General features: G+C 61.4%; 2 protein-coding genes across 7 annotated transcripts in view; one reads left to right on the forward strand and one right to left on the reverse strand.

Annotated features, from left to right (window-relative positions):
* Window positions 1-12,547, forward strand: part of LOC132221064 (carboxyl-terminal PDZ ligand of neuronal nitric oxide synthase protein-like) — a 126,168-nt gene extending 113,621 nt beyond the window's left edge. For 5 of the 6 annotated variants that reach the window (XM_059674987.1, XM_059674989.1, XM_059674991.1 and 2 more), the window contains 4 exons: window positions 249-414; window positions 1,433-1,576; window positions 10,811-11,105; window positions 11,323-12,547. In XM_059674987.1, coding sequence (XP_059530970.1) covers window positions 249-414; window positions 1,433-1,576; window positions 10,811-11,105; window positions 11,323-11,773 — 1,056 coding nt within the window. In that variant the 3' untranslated portion in view covers window positions 11,774-12,547. Of the gene's footprint in view, window positions 1-248; window positions 415-1,432; window positions 1,577-6,147; window positions 8,319-10,810; window positions 11,106-11,322 lie in introns of those variants that run through there. The other variant, XM_059674993.1, reaches the window with a different exon arrangement.
* Window positions 5,299-6,798, reverse strand: SPATA46 (spermatogenesis associated 46). Its single transcript, XM_059674994.1, has 3 exons — window positions 6,696-6,798; window positions 6,145-6,266; window positions 5,299-5,895 (listed from the first exon to the last, which is right to left on the reverse strand). The coding sequence occupies exons 1-3, from the start codon at window positions 6,796-6,798 to the stop codon at window positions 5,353-5,355; spliced, it is 768 nt and encodes a 255-aa protein (XP_059530977.1). The 3' UTR covers window positions 5,299-5,352.
* Window positions 12,548-20,675: the final 8,128 nt, after the last annotated feature.

Below are 20,675 nucleotides of genomic sequence, written 5' to 3' on the forward strand. Positions count from 1 at the left end.
CTGACACCACAGACGTGAGGACAGACTTGGTGGGGGCCACCTCACAGTTTCGAAAGGACTGCAGGGGCTTCAGGTTCTCAGTGTTTGGGGGTGACTGCTGTGAGCTGCTTCTTGGAAACACCAGGATGACAAGCCCAGGTGCCGCTTCGTCTGGGGTTGAATGTGGGGTCATGTCTGGTCCCTGCGAGCGCCCCGAGTTGGCATTCACGTCTGTCTTCTCCGCCCCTCGCCTCTGCTTCCTGCTTCAGGTTCACTTGCTGAAGGACCAGCTGGCTGCGGAGGCGGCGGCGAGGCTGGAGGCGCAGGCCCGCGTGCACCAGCTCCTGCTGCAGAACAGGGACGCCCTGCAGCACGTGTCCCTGCTGGTCAGGCAGGTGCAGGAGCTGGAGCTGAAGCTGTCGGGACGGAGCACCAGTAAGTCAGGGCCCGTCTGCCGGCCCCTCGCTGCCCTGGGGTGGGGGTGGGGGGGCGTGCCACAAGTTCTTCCCCAGAAGCTCTTCCTGGTGCCGACCTGCTTGGCATTCCAGCCGAAACCCAAGGTCCCCCTGGGGAACCTGCACGCCAGGGCCCGACGGGTCTCAGCTGCTCCCAGCCCAGGCCCAGGCTGCCCGTCACCATCACCAGCTGGGTCCCCAGCCTCCCTGGGCCCTCGGCTCGCCACCAGGCTTCCCCCCGACACACCGCGACACACGCTCGTGGCCAGGCCTGGCGGGTGTGGCTCGCTGGTCTACCTGGGCTTTCCCTCACGAGCACAGAGAGCAGGAGGGCTCTCCCACAGGAGGTGGAGGCGCTGCTGCCGGTGCTGTGCTGCTGGATGGTGGTGCCTGGCGCCTGGCCTCTGTGCCCAGCTGTCTCCTGGCCAGACCGGGCGGTGCAGCTCCACGCTGCCCTTGAGCCTCTGGGGCTGACGGTGTCCAACTCAGAGATGAGGAGGTGCTCTGGCAGGTTGAGGACGAGAGGCGTGGAGCCAGGGTCACACTGGGTCTAATTACAAAACTAGTGCTTTTCCTGTGGCCCCAGTAGCTCCCCTGACGATCGCCTGGCTTCTCTGAAACACGCCTTCTCAGGCCGCCTGAGATGGGGCCGCAGGGGCTGCAGGGCTGGCTCTGCGTGTACAGCCCAGGGCCCTGGACGGGCACCCCTGCACATCCCCGCCTGGAAGCCCAAAGATTTTATTTGTGTCCCTTGAGCCCTCCCCACGGTGGTTAGTCTGATCCCAGGCCACCCCGAGGGCCACCATGTCCTGCTGCCCGACTCCGCCTGGACCTCATCCCCCACAAACCCCACCCGTCCGGGGCCCTGTACCCCCTCATCCCCCCCGTCACCTACCCCCACCTGCACCCATCCCAGGGCTCCCCCTCTGTAGCCTGGCATTGGCTGTGGGGTGGGTCGGGCTGAGGACCGTGCCCTGACCCTCACCCTCTGTCCGCAGTGGGGTCCCAGGACAGCCTGCTGGAGATCACCTTCCGCCCCGGAGCCCTGCCCGTGCTCTGCGACCCCACGACCCCCACTCCGGAGGACCTGCCTTCGCCACCCCTGGGCGCCGGCCCGGCCCTGCCTGCAGGCAGCCCCTTAGGTAGGCGCGACTGCTTGGTGAAGCTGGAGTGCTTCCGGCTCCCCGGGGCGCGGGGCCCTCCGCTGGGCGGCCTGGAGCTGCTCCGCTTCCGGGAGTCGGGCATCGCCTCCGAGTACGAGTCCACCACGGACGAGAGCGAGGAGGAGCCGCCGCGCCTGCTGCACGTGCGGCAGCGCCGGGAGCCGGGCGACAGCCTGGAGGACACGGTCGCCGTGTAGGGAGGCGGTGGGCCCGGGTCCGTAGCCGGGTGTGTTCTGTTTCGGACGGAGCATTGGGTTTTGCTCCAGAGGGTGAAGTGGAAGCCATTGGAGTCCCCGAGGGGATTGGCTACCCTCCCAGGCGGCAGCGGGAGGGCCGCCGGCCTTGCAGAGTGGTGGCTTTGGGACGGTCCCCGAGGGTCCGCTGGCTCCTCGCCGTGTCTGTGAGGCCCGAGCCACGAGCTGCCCTCCACGTGGTCGGACGGGAGGGAGGCGCGCACCCCGGGGCCGTGTGTCTGGGCGCCAGGGCTGCCGCTGCCTCACCCGCCTCCAGGAGCAGGTCCCCTGCCGGTGGTGGTGGCCGAGCATGGGAGTGACAGACAGGAGAGTCAGGGACCTGCTCCCGGACGTTCTCTGCACCAGCGTGAGTGTTCCCCGGAGACAGCGTGGCCTTGGTCAGGCCCTGCTGTGGGGGTGGGGACCGCCTCTGCTGCCACATCACCCTTCTCCCGCCCACGCCCCCCGCCAGTGAGCCTACCTGAGGTAGCGGCTGTCCCCTGTCCTCTGTGTGCCCCAATGAACCCTCGCCCCACCCCTCTGCTGGTCCCTCCACGGGGCAGTGGTGGTCGGTTCTTACTGCAAAATACCCACCGAAGGCTGGTAGCTGACCTGCTATGCCCAGGGTCCGGAATCACTGCCACTTATCAAGACCCAGCCACCGCACTGCCTAGGCTCTGTGGGCTGGGCCTGGAGCGCACCTGGGCAGTCCTCTCACCTGAGCCACCTGGGCCTCGCCCACGCGAGACTGCTGGCGGCCGGGCAGTGGGACGGGCTCCTGTGCTGCCCGGGGGTTGGTCAGTCAGAGGGGGTCCTGAACCCTGACATGTTGGAGGCGGCCGGACCATCCAGGCGAGATGCAGCGGTCAGCCTGTGGGGCACCACGCGTCGGCAGGACGTGTGTGTGTGCACGAGTGTGTGTGCGAGTGCATGTGTGTGCGTGCGTGCGTGCGCGTGTGCAGTGTGCACGTGTGGGAGGGAAGGGGCGCGTGTCAGCATGTGAGAGTGACGGACAGGAAAGGACAGATGTCCAGCGTGTGCACCAGTCGAGAGGGAGGCCTGTGTGTTTGCTTCCTCTTCCAGTTCACCACTGGAGGTGGGGGCGGACCTCGAGGGAGGTTGGGAGCAGGGATATGAGACCTGTCACCCGAGGGAGGACATGGGCCACGGGGGCTCCGGAGCGGGTCGCCTTCGGTCCCAGAGCTGAGCTCGGGGCAGGCCTGGCTCTGAGGCCAGGGGCGGGGTGACGAGGTGGCCGTTGGACGTGATGGGTAAGGAGGGGACAGTTTGTAAGAGGGCCCTGAGGAGCCGTGGAGGGGACAGCATTGGGGACACGGCTCCCTGGCTGCTGCTGGACCCCCGACCCCCGGCCCTCCGAGTGCCCCTGGGACCCGAGGCCGCCGCCCCGCCCTCCCCAGGACGAGGAGGCAGCACCGGGTGGAGCTGGGACTTGGGCGATTGAGGGCCGGCCCTGTCCTCCTCCCGCCCTGCCTCTTGCTCTGAGCCCAGCCTGCTCTCCATCCTGCTCTGCCCCGCGTGGAGGACGAGTGGACATGGGCCCAGGCCTTGGGGTCCAACCCACGAGGCCTGCAGTGCGGACAGACGGACAGCACCTCCTCACGGGGCCCCGCACAGCCCTCGCCGCCTGCTTCTCTCCACTGCTCCTGTGCGGGGTTCTCTTGCCCACTCTGCCTGGCTCCTGCCCCCCACGGCTGTGTGGGTGACCGGGCCCGCGCTCCAGACGCTTCTCTGTGTAAGTGCACTTACTCCGGGGCCGCCTTGCGCCTGCCGCTCCGCTAATAAACCTTCTTTCTCAGCGCTCTCCTGCGTCCTCTTGCTCTGCTCCCCCTGCCCTGGCCCGTGACGCTCCCCGGCTAAGGTTCAGGGGAGAATTCACGTGGCTCGCGGTGGTGTGGACACGGACGGCCCGCAGGCTCGCGTAGGGACAGCTTGGCTTCCCGGGGGACCCGTGTCTCCGCCGGGCATGTCTGTCAGGAGGGAGGGGTGTTGGCAGGTGGTGGGTGGAGCCGTGCCCACAGGTGTCTCACCTTTTCTGCCTCAGCGTGGCGTGGAGGCAGCAGCCAGTTTGAGTGCTTGGGGAAGCATGGCGTCCGCTGTTCGGGGGTAAAGCTAAGACCACCAGGCGCCAGGAGCCCGCTGGGTCCCTGACTAGATGTCCATGTGGGGTTGGGCGGGGTCGGAGTGGGTGCACCTTAGAGAGTCTGCTCCAGGGCACGCAGGCTGCCCGCCCGAGGACTGTGGAGGGGGCGGGAAGGGACAGCGGCGGGCGAGTCAGCAGCCGGAGGAGCCAGACTTTGGTCGGCACTTTCAGCCACGTGGAAGGCAGAGGCTGGGGGGGGCGTGGTGGGGCCCAGGCCTGCAGGGAAGGCGGGCTCAGGGCGGCCGGTGGCCTGTGAGTGGGGATCAGGCGCACTGCGTGCAGGATGTGAGGAATGGGGAGGCTTCATTCTGAGACGCCCTGCAGAGCGGAGCGGAGTGGAGCAGCCGCTGGGGCTTGCTGGGAACACTCCGCATCCCAGGTCCCTGGGAGGCCACACCGTGCGACAGCAGCGAGCACCTGTCCTTAGGGTGAGACCCTGGACTTGGCACCTGCTGGGCAGCGGGGGAGGTGCCATGGCCCTCCCCTGGGCTTCCTTCTTTTACCACAAACTCTGCCTGTGACTAGGGCGCGGGGGTGGGGGGTGGGGCCGTGATCTGGGCTGGCAGAGGACACAAGAGGGGTGGCAGCCATATCTCTCCCGGCTCCCACAGACCTGGGTGAGGCCCGAATCAGCCTCCCTGCCCCGCCCCGCCCCCTCCACACCCTCCCTCCAGGGCCTGTTGAGGGGGTCATGGTGAGCAGCAAGGGCTCAGGGGGCTTTTCCATCCTGGGCACCGGGGGGCAGAGTGAGCACAGAGCCACTCGTCTGCCCCTAGGGGACCAGGTCCAGGGCAAGGTCAGGGCTACCTGGGACCACCAGCCCCAGAGTGGACAGGCCAGGGCCCGGCTGGAGCTGCAGGTCAAGGTGACTTCAGGCCGCTGGTTGGATGGGGGGAGGGTGGGCAGAGGAGCAGGCATGGGTGTGGGGCTGGGACTGGGGGTGCGGGCCCAGCTTTGCAGAAGGGAACCACGATGGTGACAGCAGGAGCGTGGTCAGCTTCCGGGGGCCTCCCGAGGACCTGCAGGGAAGCAGGACTGGGTGGGTCTCCCCCTCAGGCAGCCTCGCAGACACCGAGGCCCTTCCCTGAAAAGTCCCCAGGGGCTGGCAGCACGGGTCTGGGCACCTCACTGAGAACTGCCATCTTAGCGGCTCTCCCCGAACCTTCAACCTTCAGTGGTGTCGAGATGGGGTGTGGGCCTGGGGTTGCTAGGCAACTGGTCGTCAAAGGGGGTGGAACATGGATGGGACTGGACGGACAGCGGGCGGTGCCGATGACAGAGACAACATGGAGCTGTGCTAACGGGTTTATTGGCCTCTCCCTGGAGAGCAATGAGGCTCTGCTGCCGACCGAGCCGCCTGACTACTTGCGGGCCTGGCCGCCGCCCAAAGGCAGCCTGTCTGCGGGCCGGGCCCAGAGCGCCTTGAGCTTGCGGTAGAAGACGCGGCAGCTGAAGCCCTCCCTGAAGCCGCACTTGATGTGGCTCTTGAGGGAGCACAGGGTGGGGTACATGCGGCAGCAGGCTGCGCACTTGAAGCCGGTCTGCTGGGCCGGGAGCCCCCGGGAGGCCCTCAGGATGTCCTGGGAGCTGATGTGGTCGGTGTCCCCATGCCGGGCCTTGGCCTCGCGGGGGCCGGGGTTCTCGGGGGAGGAAGAGGACGAGCGCAGGCTGTCGGCCGTGTCCTCCATGAGGCCGCTGTCGCCCCGGCCCTCGTCCCGCGGCAGCTCGGGGAAGCCGTGGGCCTCCCGGGGGCCCTCCTTGTCTACGCACACGAAGTAGCTGTAAGGGGAGAACCACGGCCGGTAGATGGTGCAGCTCCGCCTCGGCTGCTCCCCATTCTGGGGGTCCCCCAGCATGCAATCTGCAAAGGAAAGGGCCGGGTCTGAGCCTGGCGCGGGCGGGGCCTCCCCGTCTCCTGCTGGGAAGGGCGGTGTGATTGGTGGGTGGAGGCCCCATCACCGCCCCGGCAGCTGCCAGGCGCTCCTCTAGGGACAGACAGATGGACGGCGCAAAGCCAGCCCTGGAAGTGAGAGAGGAGAGGCCGGAGGCCTGCGCAGCCTGGGTCTCTGGGAGGGAAGACCAGAGAGGAGGCTGCCCGGGGAAGGCAGCACCTGACACCTGTCCCAGGGGCAGCCCCGGACCTTCTCCCACGCCTGTGCCGGGGGCTCACCTGGGGAGAGCACCACCCCTTGCCGCAGAGCGCTGCTCGGGTGCTGGGGCAGCGGGGCCTGCGCTGGGCTGGGTGCCTCCGTGGGGAACGTGGTCTTGGCAATGTCTGGGGGCAGAGGAGATGCTCTTGGAACTGAGCAAGGGTGGGAGTCCTCCTGGACCCACCAAGACATACTGCCAGGCCCCCCTCGGTGCGTCGGCACCAAGCGACAGTGAAACAGTGGCCTCCTCTCCTGCCCCCGCGAGTGTCTGGCCACGGGCCGTGTGGCTGTGATGTGGCCCCTCCTGAGGACAGGAGGAGAAGACTTCTATGGAAACACCTCCCCCCACAGCAGGGTGCAGGGGACCCGCTGCCATCACCTGGGGGCGCTGGGGCTTGGATCAGAAGCTCCCAGGACAGTGGCCCCGCTTGGTCTAGCTGGGGCCGCAGGTGTGGGGAGCGTGCCCCTGTGCAGGTCCTGTAGCACGACCTGGTAGAACCTCCCACTAAAGGCCTCAAACCCTGCATTTCTGTGGCCATCCTGGCAGGACCCACCTGGCAAGCTGGGGACCCGTGGGGACATGAGGTCAGGAAAGGTGCTCAGGGCCGAGGAGGAGACCCGGGGCCCCGAGATGCTGAGGAGTGAAAAGCTCTCCATACTCGGACTGTTGCCGGGCACACGGTCACACGCCTGCCCCAGGGGGCTCCGGGGTTGTCCGGGCGACCAGCATTCTGAGCACAGGTGACCTCACAAGTAGGCCCCAGCATTCCACCTCGGCCGGCTCACCCTCATGGTCTGTGGCAAGAAAGACTAACCTTTGTAGCGACGTGCCACCTGTGGCTCCTCGCAGCCGCCTTGATGGAGGGTCCCGGCGCGAGGGGCACGCTGGCCACTCGGTTCCTTCATTACGTTTGTGTCACTGTCGCCCCAGCTCTGGGAACCTCTGTCCTCTGAGATCCTCCCTGCTCTTCTCCATCACCTGCTCGACCTCAGCCCGACCTCTGCCAGTGGTGTTCTGTCATTTTAGTTTCTGGGTTTTTCCCCCAGTTTGGGTACATTTTTTCCATGTTCTTTGGAAATAATTCCAAACTTATAAAAAGTTGCAAAAATAAAATTAGTACAAAGAACATGCATAGGCCCTGTCCCCAGATTCTCCTAACGCTACCGTTTCCCCCCGTTCTATGGCCCCTCCCTCCCTCTGTGCAGGGCTCGCTCTTTCCTGAGCTGCTGGAAGGCCGCTCGCCCACACAAAGCCGCTTTGTGCTCTAATACTTCAGTGCCGTCTCCTAGGGGAGGGGAGGTGGTTAAGTGGGGGTGCCGTCTGCTTCAGCAAACGGCCGGCTTACTCCACACTGCTCACTGCGAGCAGCCTGGCCCGCGCGGGCCATGGAGGGTGAGGGGACAGGGCCTCTTGCAGGTCAGCTGGAGGCACCCCTTCTAGACAGTTGTGAAGGGTGGCAACTTGGTGCGTAGCCCCTGGCGCGTACCGCACTTTAGATCTCAAATGGGCACATTTGTGCCAAGGACGCGCCCCCGCTCTGGGAGCAGCAGGGAATATGGGCGTGCCCGGGCCTCTGTGGCTGCCCGAGCCGCCGTCCCGTCTGTGGTCGTGCTCGGGACCGACTGTCTGCAGGACGGTGCGATTCAGTGAGCCTCACCAGGGCCTGGGAACCGGTGGGCTGGGAGCTGGTGCCGGCACCTGGGCCAGCGTGTCATCTCACTCCACCCTCAGCCCCATGTGGCACCTGCCCTGGCTCCCTGGCCCCTGTGTTAATTCAGACAGTTGGCACAGACGACCCTCCTGGTCTGGAATCCAGCGATTTGCGTGTGGAAAAGAGACGGCCCGGTAATGAGTGCTGCGCACGTGGCCATAGGACGTGGCGGTTGATCTGCCGCCGTGGCTGGAGCTCAGAGGCTGGTGTGAAGCAGCTGTGGGGCGGGCCCAGCGCCTGCTGCTCGGGTGGTTGAACACGGCTGTTCTGTTTAGTTGTTGAAAAGCTGACGGGGAGCTGGCCCCAAGGCCTGTGATAGCTGCGGGGCCTCGGTCTCCTTCCTCTGCCTGGGGGTGGCCCTGCTGGAGGCCCAGGCAGGAGGGCACGCGCATGTGGTCCGTCTGCATAAACTCTCTCTCTTGTTTGCTCCCCACCTGCTTTCTGAGCCCTTTCTCGGTCGCACAGGTAAGAGACCGTCTTTCTTATGAATCACTGTCCCCAGACGCAATGTGCATGTCGGGGTGTTGGGAGGGCCACGGGGTCCCCTCGCCACCGTTGTCTGAACCCCCAGCCTCTGCGAGGGTGGGGCGGAGTGGGGTCATCAGTGAGCCGGAGGGGGGTGGGGAGCCCCAGGCAGAGCCCACGTCTCCCGCGGGACCCCAGGGCCCTCAGACATCCCCGGAGGAGCAGGCTGTGTGCATTGGAAGAGGCTGGGCACAGCTTCTGCACGTTTCTCAGCCCACGGTGCGGCAGTTTTTAAGTGTCATGTGAAAACTCCACTGGGTGACACCAACTTACCAAATGCCGGCTGTGCCAGGGCCTGTGCCGGGCGTCACGGAAGTAAAACCACACAAGGAGCCCGTCCCCTGAGGAGGCAGCCTGTCGTCTTGGGGACACGGTCAGTGGGCAGGCTCAGGGCTGTGCCCAGGGCCTGAGGGGCTTTCAGTTCCTTGAGGGCTCGTAGCACATTCGGAGAGGAGCGACGGAGAGCACAGGCAGGCCAGTGGCGCCTGGGCAAGGTTACTGCATGTTCATTAGAAAGTGTTTTTGAAAGAGTAGCAGCAGGGGCCCACAGTCGGCAGAGCGCTGCCGTGCTGTCAGCCCTGCTGGCTGCTCGGCACCGTAAGCCAGCGGGCGGCCGGGAGCCAGAGGGGCTCGCCCTCCCACTCTCCGGTCCAGACACCTCCTGATTTGGTGGAAACGTCACCTGCCTTAGCCTCCCAGGCCTTCGCTGCTGGCTTGCAGATTTCATGGTTACAGAAAATGCACGGGATATGGGACGTGATCGGCAAATGACGCAGAAAACAAGCCACCTCCTCCGGAGGCCTGGAGGTGGAGGCCCTGTTTGGGCTGAGCTGGGAGCTCCTGCCAGGGGTCTCCACCCCCCGCCCCCAGGGACGCCCTCAGTGAGTCCCCACAAGTCCCCCCAGGGGTGCTTTTCCTGCACAGCGGTCAGGGGACATTTCAGAGGTCAAGACTGCGGTCCCTCGTGGAGGGAGGTCCCCACACCTCTTCCCACAGGCGCCTCCTGCCGCCCACAGACCTTTAAAATGCGGCTTCCCAGGTCACTGGTCAGGAGGGATTGCTCCCTCAGAGTGCTCCCCGGCAGGACCCAGCAGCGCAGGCGGGGGAGCGCTCAGCCAGAAGTCCAGCAGAGAGACGTGCGCCCTCACCTCAGCTCGTCTGAGGACGGCCCGGCAAGGACAGGCGGGTCGCAGAGGTGCTGACCCGACAGGAGCCTGGGCCAACCAGACCTCTCCTCCCCAGACTGAAGAAACCCATGTCTGGCCGCCTGCGTGTGAGCTGGGCTTGCAGGGGCGAGGATGCCGCGGGAGTGTGGACAGCGTGGCGTAGAGGTCTAGCCACTCTCATTACAAACCTTGAGCTACACGCTTGGCTTCCACGCTTTTCCATCTGCAAAATGGGTTCAGAATTGAACTCAAAATATTTATTGACCACCTACTGTGTGTAAGACCCAGGCCCACTGTTGAAGATACAGAGATGAATGAGACGTGGCCCCTGCCCTCTGAGTGGACTGTGCTAGCCAGAGAGGCCCCGAGGGAGGGACGGGCACCAGGCAGGCTTAGGAGCTGGCAAAGCATGGAACGGGAAACGGAGCTCTGGTTCCACCTCGGCTGTCAGGGCCCAGGCGCCTCAGCAGACAGCTCCTTCCCGCCCGCGCGCCGGCTCTCCGGGGGATGCGTGAGGACGAAGTGAGCCGGGGCCGTCCTCTCCCGCTTCGGGGAGCCTCTGCGGGGCTGGCCCACTGTCCCAGGTTCCACCCCGGGGGGTGCGGTCAGCGCCGACTTCCCTGGGGACACTGCTGTGCATGAGGCTCCCTGGGAAGGCGCCCACACCTGCCGCCTGCCCGTGCTGTCCAGGCCTGAGGCGCAGCTCACACGCACGCTCAGCACCGCAAGAGCGCCCGTTCCGTGGCCTCATCCTGTTTCCTTTCTCCCAGCGGCTCGTGGCCCGGCGAGGGGACAGCGTGAGTCTGGGAGGCAGCTTAAAGGGGGGGGTAGCGCCAGCCGTGGGCAAACTACGGCCCGCGGGCCGGATCCGGCCCGTTTGAAATTAATGAAACTATTGAAAAAAAAGACCGTACCCTTTTATGGAATGATGCTTACTTTGAATGTATATTGGTTCACACAAACACCCCATCCATGCTTTTGTTCCGGCCTCCGGTCCGGTTTAAGAACCCACTGTGGCCCTGGAGTCAAAAAGTTTGCCCACCCTTGGGTTAGCCTTTTCCCGCTCCAGCCGTCACCGCTCCCCGGGGCGGGGAGACCAGACTTTCCAGTCCCATGTCCCACCCAGGACCCGGACGGGGAGGTCCAGGGTCTTGCTGGCTCTGTCTTGGATGACCCTACCTCCTCACACAGCCCTGGGCGTGGGGCGGGGTGCACGCCGACGCGGGGTGCACGCCTCGCTCACTCGCCGCCTCTGTCTGTTCCTAGTGGGCCACAGCATGTTTGAGAATCTGAACGCGTCCCTCCCACCGAAGCCGCAGGCCAGCCACTCTGGGCCCCAGGCATCCCGGTCGGGGCCCCTGGGGCCCGTGGAGCCGGGCGGGCCGGGCCTCTGGGTGGGCAGCAGCCAGCACCTCCGGAACCTGGGCAAAGCCGTGGGCGCCAAGGTGAACGACTTCCTGCGGAGGAGGGAGCCCTGGGGCCTGGGCGGCGTGGGCGCCATGGAGGTCAACAGGACGGCCGAGGCCCAGCTGGCCGGCGCGCCCGGCGGGGAGGACGACGGGTGAGTGCCTCCCTCCCACCCCAGGTCCTCACTGCACCGCTCTGACCTCTGACCTCTGCGCGAGGCTGTCACAGCCCGAAGCCACCGTGCTGAGCCGCTGAGCCCCAGGTTGTGACGGGAGGGAGAGCAGGCGTGGTCCCGGCACGGGTGCTGAGGGGAGCGAGCATACAGCTGGGCGGGGGCTCGCCTGGCAGGTGTGTCACTGTCACCCCTGCAGGCCGGCCCTGCCAGAAGCCGTCCCTCGGCTGGACCCGCCGCCACCCACAACCCGGAAGCGAACGCCCCGGGCGCTGAAGACCACACAGGACATGCTGATCTCGGCCCAGCCCGTGCTGAGCAGCCTGGAGTGCTCCCCGCCCCCTGCCCAGCCCGGCCCAGCGGAGGCTCCACCGCCAGAGGCCACTGTGGACGTGGCCCTGCCCAACGGCGAGGCGTCCCTGTCGGTGCCTGACTTGATCCACCCGGATGGCTCGGGCGAGCCCAGGCTGAAGGGTGCCCAGTGCAGGAGGGTCTCCCCGCCCGGCCCCACCGAGAGCAGCGGACTCCAGCCCAGCCTCAGCCCTGGCCACCCGGCTGAGCTGCCACAGGACAGCAGCCCCTGCCCCGGAGCGCGGACCTGCAGCCTGGACAGTGAGGGGCCGCACCCTGACCTGCTGTCCTTTGAGTAGAGCCCCTGCACTCTTCTCCACCCTCACCCCCAGCTCCACGCACCCCCACCCTCAGCCCCCCACAGCCCCAGCAGAGCCCCACATCTTAGGAAAAGGGTGGAGATGGGCTGGCCCTGACCTCAGTCCTGTGGGCCCTCTGCTGCTGGCTGAGCCAGTGGACACAGCCACTGGCCCTGGGGGAAGGACTGGGGGCATTCTCCCTGTCTATGCCACACACACCTAGACCCCCACACTCCACTCTCCTGCCTCGGGATCGGGGCTGGTCAGGAGTCGGGCTGGGTCAGGAATGATGGGTTTGGCTTGATGATGGGACGAGACCCGGAGAGCCGGCCTCTGACCGCAGCTCCGCCAGGTCACTCCTGTCCCAAGTCAGTGCAGGCCCCTGCTGTCCCATCTCAGGGGAGGAAGGTTGCAGAGCTGTCCTGGGAATTTTCTAGAGATTTTATATTTATATTAGAGGCCCGGTGCACAAATTCGTGCATGGGTGGGGTCCCTCTGCCTGGCCAGCGATCGGGCTGATTGGGCCATCTTGCCCAGTCCAGAATTTGGGGCCGGCCAGGGGGAGAGGCCACAGGAGGTTGGCTGTGGGGTGCACTGACCACCAGGGGGCAGCTCCTGCATTGGGCATCTGCCCCCTGGTGGTCAGTGCATGTCACAGCTACTGGCCAGTCATCCGGTCGTCAGGTCGTAATGGTCACTTAGGCTTTTATATATATAAATTTTTAGTAATTTTCTGGTAGAGGACGATGATAATAAAATGATCTGTTTGGTTTTGCTGGTTTGATCTTTCCTCCCGGCGGGCAGGGAGCAGTTGGTTTTCTGAATCTGATGTGTCACCACAAGCGTGGGACCTGTGCGCGTGAGCAGGGGCACGAGGGGACCAAAGCCGGAGGCGGCGGCCGTGAGACCGCCAGCCTGGGACCCGGAGAGGGGGTCCCCTAACTGGTCGCTGAGTACGTGTCTCTCTCCCTGTCCTGTTTCAGGGCATCAACGTGATGTGCAGGTAAGACCGGGGAGGAGGCAGGAGGCAGGGAGGGGAGTGGCAGCCGGTCACCTGGCCGGTGACTCTTTAAATTGGACGTATTGGGTGACATTGGTGAGTGACACGCTTTAGGAGCGAGGTCCTAATGTGACCCCTGTTGACCGTGTGCTCCCACCCGCGGTCTCGTCCCCGTCACCGTGCACTTGACCCTTCAGGACTTGACCCTGAGTCGCCGCTGCAGCTTCATGTCCCACGTGTGAGTGAGGTCGCTCGGTTTTCATGCTTCTCCGTCTGACCTCACTTAGCGTGACGCTCTCGAGCTCCATCCACGCCGTCAAATGACAGCCTCCCCCTTTCTCGTGGCCGGCAGGCCCTGTGGGCATGCACCCTTCTCTGCCAGCCCTCCGTCCAAGGCCACTCGGGGTCTCCATGTCTCGCCCACTGTGAAGAATGCTACAGTGACCATGGGGGTGCACATATCTTTATGAATAAATGTTTTTATATTTTTTGAGCAGACACCCAGAAGTGGGATTGCTGGATCATGTGGTAGCTCTATTCTTTTTCTTCTTTCCTCTTGTTTTGTTAATCCTCACCTGAGAATATTTTCCCATTGATTTTAGATGGAGTGGAAGGGAAGGAGGAGAAGAGAGAGAGAGAAGCATCGATGTGAGAGAGACACATCGAGTGGCTGCCTCCCGCACACACTCCTGACCGTGGTTGGAGATCAAACCTGCAGCCGAGGCACATGCCCTTGAGCAGGAATTGAACCCGAGACCCTTTGGTGCACAGGCTGACGCTCTAACCCCTGAGCACACCGGCCAGGGCAGTAGCTCTAGTCTTAATTTTTGAGGAAACTCCACAGTTTCCCGCCAGCAGTGCTGAGGGCACCTGCCCCGCGGCCTCGCCAGCACGTGCTGTTGGATGAAGCCATTCCGGCAGGTGCGGGGCAGCTTTGATCTGCAGCTCCCTGACTCCCTGCCCTCTCCCACCCAGGAGGGCTCTGTGCGCCAGGCAGACAACCTTCAGGGAGGGGCAAGCTGCCAGGACGCTCGGTCGTCGTCAGCGTGTCAGTGGGACCCAGAGCTCACCTGGTGCTCCCTCACCCAGTGAGCCTGGCGTGGAGCAGAGCTGGCCTGAGGGACCCCCAGCTGAGAACTGACCAGGCCTTTTGCCTCTTCGACAGAAAAAAGGGGGGGCAGCAGAAGTGGGGGCGTGGGCTCTGCCACTGAGCTCCCAAGGGTCCCTGGCTCCACCCAGAAGTGTCTCAGCACCATCACTGACCGCACAGCAGGGGGCCTCCACCACTGACCGCACAGCAGGGGGCGTCCCCCCAATGACCACACAGCAGGGGGCGCCCACCACTGACCGCACAGCAGGGGGCGCCCATCACTGACCACACAGCAGGGGGCGCCCATCACTGACCGCACAGCAGGGGGCGTCCATCACTGACCGCACAGCAAGGGGCCTCCACCACTGACCGCACAGCAGGGGGCGTCCACCACTGACCACACAGCAGGGGGCGTCCACCACTGACCGCACAGCAGGGGGCCTCCACCACTGACCGCACAGCAGGGGGCCTCCACCACTGACCGCACAGCAGAGGACCCAGGTCGCTGACCGTGTGATGGAACTTCTGGTCATGGAGACGTTAGGGACCTGATGGGACTCAGTGGCTCCTCTCCCTCATGGGAGGGGCCGCAGAATGGAATCTGTCAGTTAAAGTAGGAAACACTGGGCTGGTTTGACCTTGAAAAGGAGAAGAAAAACTCTCCACACAGAAGGTCCCTGCCAACACGGGAGGGTTTTATTTGGCTTGTGTGTAACCAGCCCGTGTCTGAGCACAGCCGCTGCCAGCCTGCAGCACGCCCGTCCCCGTTCCCGTGGGAACGGCCTCCTGAGCCACTGACGGAGCAGCTGGCGTCCCAGTAGGTGACGGGGCCTTCGCTGGCCTGGCCCTCCCAGAGCGAGGCCCCTCCTCATCCCCAGCACAGGATGGACGGACCCACTGGCCGAACTCAGAACCAGTCCAGACGGACCGCCTTGTGTGGCCTGCCCCGCACCTTCGGGCGTCTGCCCCCCTTCCCTGCGGGGTGAGCACCCGGGGCCCTCTGTCTGCAGCGGTCCGAGGCCTTTGCAGCCACCTGGTGCCTTCCCGGGGCTGGGCAGTGGCGGCGGGACGTCTCCGGAAGCTGAGTCTGGGAAGCGACCCCGTGGGTCACGCCGCAGAAGGATGAGACTGTGGCCGTGGTCAGCTGCCTGCCCCAGGCCTCCCCGACACCCCGTCCTTGTCCACCAGCAGCTATGAGTGTGTGGCTGCGACTGGCTGGGGGCTTTGGGCACCGGAACCGGGTTCCCTGCACCGTCCCGCAGCCCGGCCTGGCGCTTGCCAGCGTCCCCTGAGCTGCGGCCTCTGGGCTCAGGCCTGGTGCCCGCTCTGCCGGAGCCCCGCCACGCCTTCGTCACGCTGCCCGCCTGCCCGTCGCCTCTGCTCCCTTCCTCTGGCGCTGCCGAGCTGAGTTCACTCATCCTTCAGACTCCAGCCCAGCGCCCCTTCCTCCGGGACCCTGTCCTGGACCCCCAGCTCATCTGCTCCCCAAATACCCAGTGATGTAGGCGTAGCTGCCTCCAGCATCTCTCCCATGAGTCTCTGAGCTCCCCGAGGAATAGGGATGGCCATGTCACCTCCATCTCTAGCTCCTCAGTCCCAGCCCCGCCTCCCCCTCCCCCCACCCTCCCTCGTGTACCCCCCTTCCCCCCTGCACATCACAGCGCGCACACACACACACACACACACACACACACACACACGCGCGCGCGCTGCACAGCGTGGAGGAGCTGCACTCGGCCCGTCCTGGGTTCCTGCTCTGGAGCAGGGAGCGGAGAGGGACTGAGGGAAGCCACTTGCAAAGTGGGAAATGGCTGAGAGCCATGGGCCTTCATCTCCATCCAGCCAGAGCCTTCGTAGCCCCAATCTCTCGTGGGCACCTCGCTCGTGGCTGGCAGGAGCGGGCACTGACGCCCACCTAATGTGCAGAGGTCACACTTGGGTGCCAGGCCCCCGGCCCCCCAGTCACTGCTTCTCCAGGTGCTCTGAACCCCAGTTCTCGTTCTGGGGCTCTGCTGTCATTGGCTTGGCTACTAGTTGTCGAAGGCTCCGCTCGCCCAGTGCGCCCGTTCCCAGGTGCCCTCACTGCCCTCCTCCATGACCGGAAGGCGAGCCCGCGAGCCCTCCCTTCAGATGCAGAGACGTCTCCCTGTGTTCACGCCATTTCATAGATGGGTAAACTGAGGCTGGGATAATGACTGAGCTGACTGCCTCACAACTGACCAAAGGCAGAAACCTAAAGGCCTGGATTTCAAAGACTTGGGGGGCAGGAGCTCCCCCATCACGCCAGCCAGAAAGTTCCGGGGGGTGTTTGTGGCCCAGAAGCATCTCATTCAATGGGACCATCTTCAGAGGTGAGTGCAATTCCACCAAACCCAGAGTATCCATGGAGGAGGGGACTTAGAGACCAGCCCAGCCCCGCCCCTGACAGCAGAGGGAACAGGGCACATGTTGTTTATTCCACGCTCACCCATGCTCACTCATGCTCACCTGTGTCACCCACGCTCACATGTGCTCACCTGTGTTTACATGTGTCACGGGTGCTCACCCGTGCTCACATGTGCTCGCCTGTGCTCACTCATGCTCACCTGTGCTCACCCATGCTCACCTGTGCTCACCTGTGCTCACCTGTGTCACCCGTGCTCACCTGTGCTCACCCGTGCTCACCTGTGTCACCCGTGCTCACCTGTGCTCACCCATGCTCACCTGTGTCACCCGTGCTCACCTGTGCTCACCCATGCTCACCTGTGTCACCCGTGCTCACCTGTGTCACCTGTGCTCACCTGTGCTCTGTTCCCACCAACAGCCCTTGCAGTCAGAGTCACGGTCCCCTTTTCTCAATGAGGCTGACAGAGGCTTAGGGAGTTCCAGCACCTTGTCCAGTCGCCCCACCAGTAAGGGACACAGTGACCCAGCGCCCCTTGGGGACATTCGCTCTTACGGTTTGAGTGTGAATCTTCTCTGTGAACTGCAGGGATGTAGCCCAAGAGCATCATGGGAGGATTTCTATTCATCTCAAACCACACTCTGCAACATGGGCTGGTGTCACCCTGGAGATAAGGCCCTCCCATGGGGGGAGCACTGTTCTGTGGACACGGTGGTTCCCAGGGGGGGAGCACTGTTCTGTGGACACGGTGGCTCCCAGGGGGGAGCCCTGTTCCGTGGACACGGTGGCTCCCAGGGCAGGGCACTGTTCCGTGGACACGGTGGCTCCCAGGGGAGAGCATTGTTCCGTGGACATGGTGGCTCCCATGGGGGGAGCACTGTTCTGTGGACACGGTGGCTCCCAGGGGGGAGCACTGTTCCACGGACACGGTGACTCCCAGGGGGGAGCACTGTTCCGTGGACACAGTGGCTCCTTGCTGTGCTAAAAAGAAGCTCCATACTTGCTTTCTTAGTGGTTGTCTGACCTCGTGTGGTTGGCTTGAAGCATTGTCGTTTCTGATAACTAATTTTTGCAAAAGGCAGCTCCCTGTGATGTATTTGAGATAAGTACTCTCCCAGGTTTTAGAGGCTGTGGTTTTCCTAAGATCATTGCACAAATAGGACACGGAAGAAAAAAATCAAAGACACAGCACGGCTCAGTCAGGAATTGCAGTGGGGAGAGGGGCGTCTCGAAAAGAAGGAAATTCCCCCAGATGCAGAAGGATGGAAGCCTTAGACGGAGGCAACAGAAAGACTCCCCAACAGGAGGGCGAAGGAGACACTCGCATTTAGACACGCGGCAGCAAGATGTAAGATGGTGAAGACGGACCATTATCAAAGTTTCCAGAAAAGAAACTTCCCGGAATCAGACTGACATTAGACACCTCAACGAGAATCCAGACAAAACACTGCCGATACTTTTATGTATTTGAAAGAAAAGAACTTCAAACCTATATTTTACATTCCGTTAAATGACCATAAAGGCCCTAGCTGGTGTGGCTCAGTGGACAGAGTGTCGGCCTGTGAACTGAAGGGTCCCAGGTTCGATTCCAATAAAGGGCACATGTCTGGTTGCGGCTTGATCCCCAGTAGGGGGCGTGCAGGAGGCAGCCAATCAATGATTCTTTCTCATCATTGACGTTTCTCCCTCCCTCTTCCTCTCTGAAATCAATAAAAAATATATTTAAAAAATAACGGAGTATAAAGTAAAGGTACTATCAGGCATACAAGACATCGAAAGGTTCATTATTCAAGACCATCTTGAAAATATGTTTGAAGTTCAATTTTTCTTGATTTCCCAAGGACAGAGTGCAGGGATCTTTTTGGTCTTGTGAGTGTAGAATATTTAAAGTTTAAGTTGTTCCCCTCCTCTGTCATTGTTTTCATTCTTTGGGGGCCTTTTTTCCCTGGCGTCTGAAGACTGGTGGCCTGGATTGCTACAGAAACCTGCTGCAAGGCAGGGGCCCGGGCCACCTGCAGGACATCCTCTCTGTTTATTTTTGTTGTTTCTTGAGCCTTAAGGGTAGTTCTTGACGCCTCCTGGAACTGCGCTGGGAAAAGGCAGAGATCTTTTGGAAATTCCCAAGAAGCACCTTCCATTAAAGGTGGCGTCAATTTTTATGTCTGCCAGATTTTAAAGCAGTGAGCCTTTCCCAATTCTATTGTTTTAAGAGCTATTGGGATTTGGATATTTGGGGTTGGGGGGGGGGGGAGCGGAGCTTTCTGAGCCTCATTTACACCAGTGTAGGTGTAATTGTCTGCTGTTCTCCATGTGGTAATTTAGAAAAGACTTAAAAAAAAAAAAAAGGGGGGACAGAGAGTGGTGACACTCCTCCCTCAGACTTGCTTCCGGTGGCTGGGAGTTTGGCGAGCCCTTCTTTCTGCCTCTGCGAAGTCCTCAGCAGGCAAAGCATCGTTTTGAGAAAAAACTGCCTCTTCCAGATCCATGAGACCAACATTTACAGTGAAACTGAAAATAAACAGAGGCAGAGAAAGCAGGGGCGTAATCAGATGGGATTTTTCTTGTAGGAATTCTGTTTTTTCTTTTTTCTTTATTAATCCTTATCAAAGGACATGTTTTCCCCATTGATTTTTAGAGAGAGTGGAAGGGCGGGAGGGAAAGGGAGAGAGAGAGAAACATCGATGTGAGAGAGACACATCGATTGGTTGCCTCCCACATGCACCCCAACTGGGGCCGGGGATCGAGCCTGCAACCAAGGTTCATGCCCTTGACCGGGAATCAAACCTGGCGGCCATTCGGTGTGAGGGCCGAGGCTCTAACCATGGAGACACTGGCCAGGGCAGTTGTAGGGATTCTTGATTTGTGATTTATGTTTTATTTCCAGTGTGTTTCATATCTACAAAATGTTAACACATCTGTGGCAATTTAAAAGCAAAAATGCCAGCATCCTTGTGCTACGCTGCCAGCTCGTATGTACAGGTTCTTGTGAAACAGGCGCAGCGAGAACAGCAGCTGCAGAGGAGGCGTCGGAGGAGGCGCCGGGGGGCAGGACAGGCTCTGGGGGTGAACGGGCCCCACGCAGCCGGGCCCCCGGCCTCGGGCCTGGCCTGCTGGGCTCCTGACATCGAATAACTGTTTCTCTAGCCAATAACTTTTTTTGCTTTTTTTGTTTCAGAAATAATCATGTTTCAAAAAATACGCAAAAGCAAAAGGAAGACTATTGCATTGCTGAACAGAAGAAAAGACTGTATATTTTGGTGTTTTATACACATACCTGTGCTTTTTTATCAAAAGTGAAATCCTCTACCCCTTGTTTGTGACGGGCTCGTTTCATAACCTGTTTATTTTCCCGTGTCATTAAGTAATTACATTAGACAGGAAAAGATATGTGTTTGGAAATATCAGGGCGAGTGAGGATGAGTAACAGTCAGTGAATTCAACTGTTTCAATAACAGGGTGCAAAGGTGGATCCTCGTCATTCAGACGTGCTGTCAGAGAGCCGGGGCCGAGGGTGGCAGAGGGAGGCCAGCGTGCTCAGTTATAACAACTGAGACACTTTAAATATTTCAGAGAAAAAGAAACAGTCACAGCAAGCCTGAGGCGCCGGTTCCGGCAGCTTCCCGGGCGGCCGCCCCCAGCCTTCCTCAGGCTCCTGTGCTGTTTCCTGCCCAAGGGCCCTGCGCCCGGGACTCTGGCCTGTGGCTGCATCAGAAGCTGGTCTTCTCCAAACACCATCACACTGTGGGGCAGAGTGCCAGCATATGGTTTGGGGTCACAGGGTCAGCCTGTCACAATGGCAGAAATAAGTTTCAATAAAACAATTATGATACATGTACCAAACTCACCAAAGAGAGCATCATACATTGGAAAAAAGTTAGACCCAGCAATAGTTAGTCCACAGAAGACAGATAACACAAAAGATTTTTAAAAATGAAAACAGGTATGGAAAATCTCATTAACCTGGAAAAGAATGAATTAGAAGGGAGCTGGGGTATGATGGGAAACATAACTAAAGGCAAAATGTCCAAAGCAGCAAGAGAAACACTTCATAAACTAAAAGGAACAGAACACGGTGATGAAGGAATTATAAAAAGACACCCACTTACACAACAGGAGGACTATGGGAACAAGTCAGGCACTATCACTACTAACAGCTAAACTCCCTTACATAACAGGCTAAAATGAGAAACATATTTCTCTTTGACTCTGATAGATCAAGTAGATGGCAAATCAGAAAATCTACAAAAATGCTTCTTCCTCATGATCTATAAGTTTGACTACATTGAGGAGTGGGAAGAGAATGAGCTTTAAAAGGAACAGAAAAAACAATTCTTTTCAAACAAATGAAATAGTCACAGGATATTCACACACCGGGCAGCATGGAACCTCAGGTACCAAGTCAAACCACGTTCTCTCACCTTCATGCCAC

Source organism: Myotis daubentonii, chromosome 18, assembly GCF_963259705.1.
Source record: "Myotis daubentonii chromosome 18, mMyoDau2.1, whole genome shotgun sequence".
Taxonomy (NCBI): domain Eukaryota; kingdom Metazoa; phylum Chordata; class Mammalia; order Chiroptera; family Vespertilionidae; genus Myotis; species Myotis daubentonii.

Excerpts from the sequence above, each read along its gene's own strand:
- SPATA46 (XM_059674994.1), bottom strand. The coding sequence starts at position 6,798 with ATGGAGAGCTTTTCACTCCTCAGCATCTCGGGGCCCCGGGTCTCCTCC. Across the intron at positions 6,267-6,695 it reads ACGGGTCCCCAGCTTGCCAG|ACATTGCCAAGACCACGTTC; the intron begins GTGGGTCCTGCC and ends CTCTGCCCCCAG. Across the intron at positions 5,896-6,144 it reads CAGGTGAGCCCCCGGCACAG|GCCCCGCCCGCGCCAGGCTC; the intron begins GCGTGGGAGAAG and ends GGAGACGGGGAG.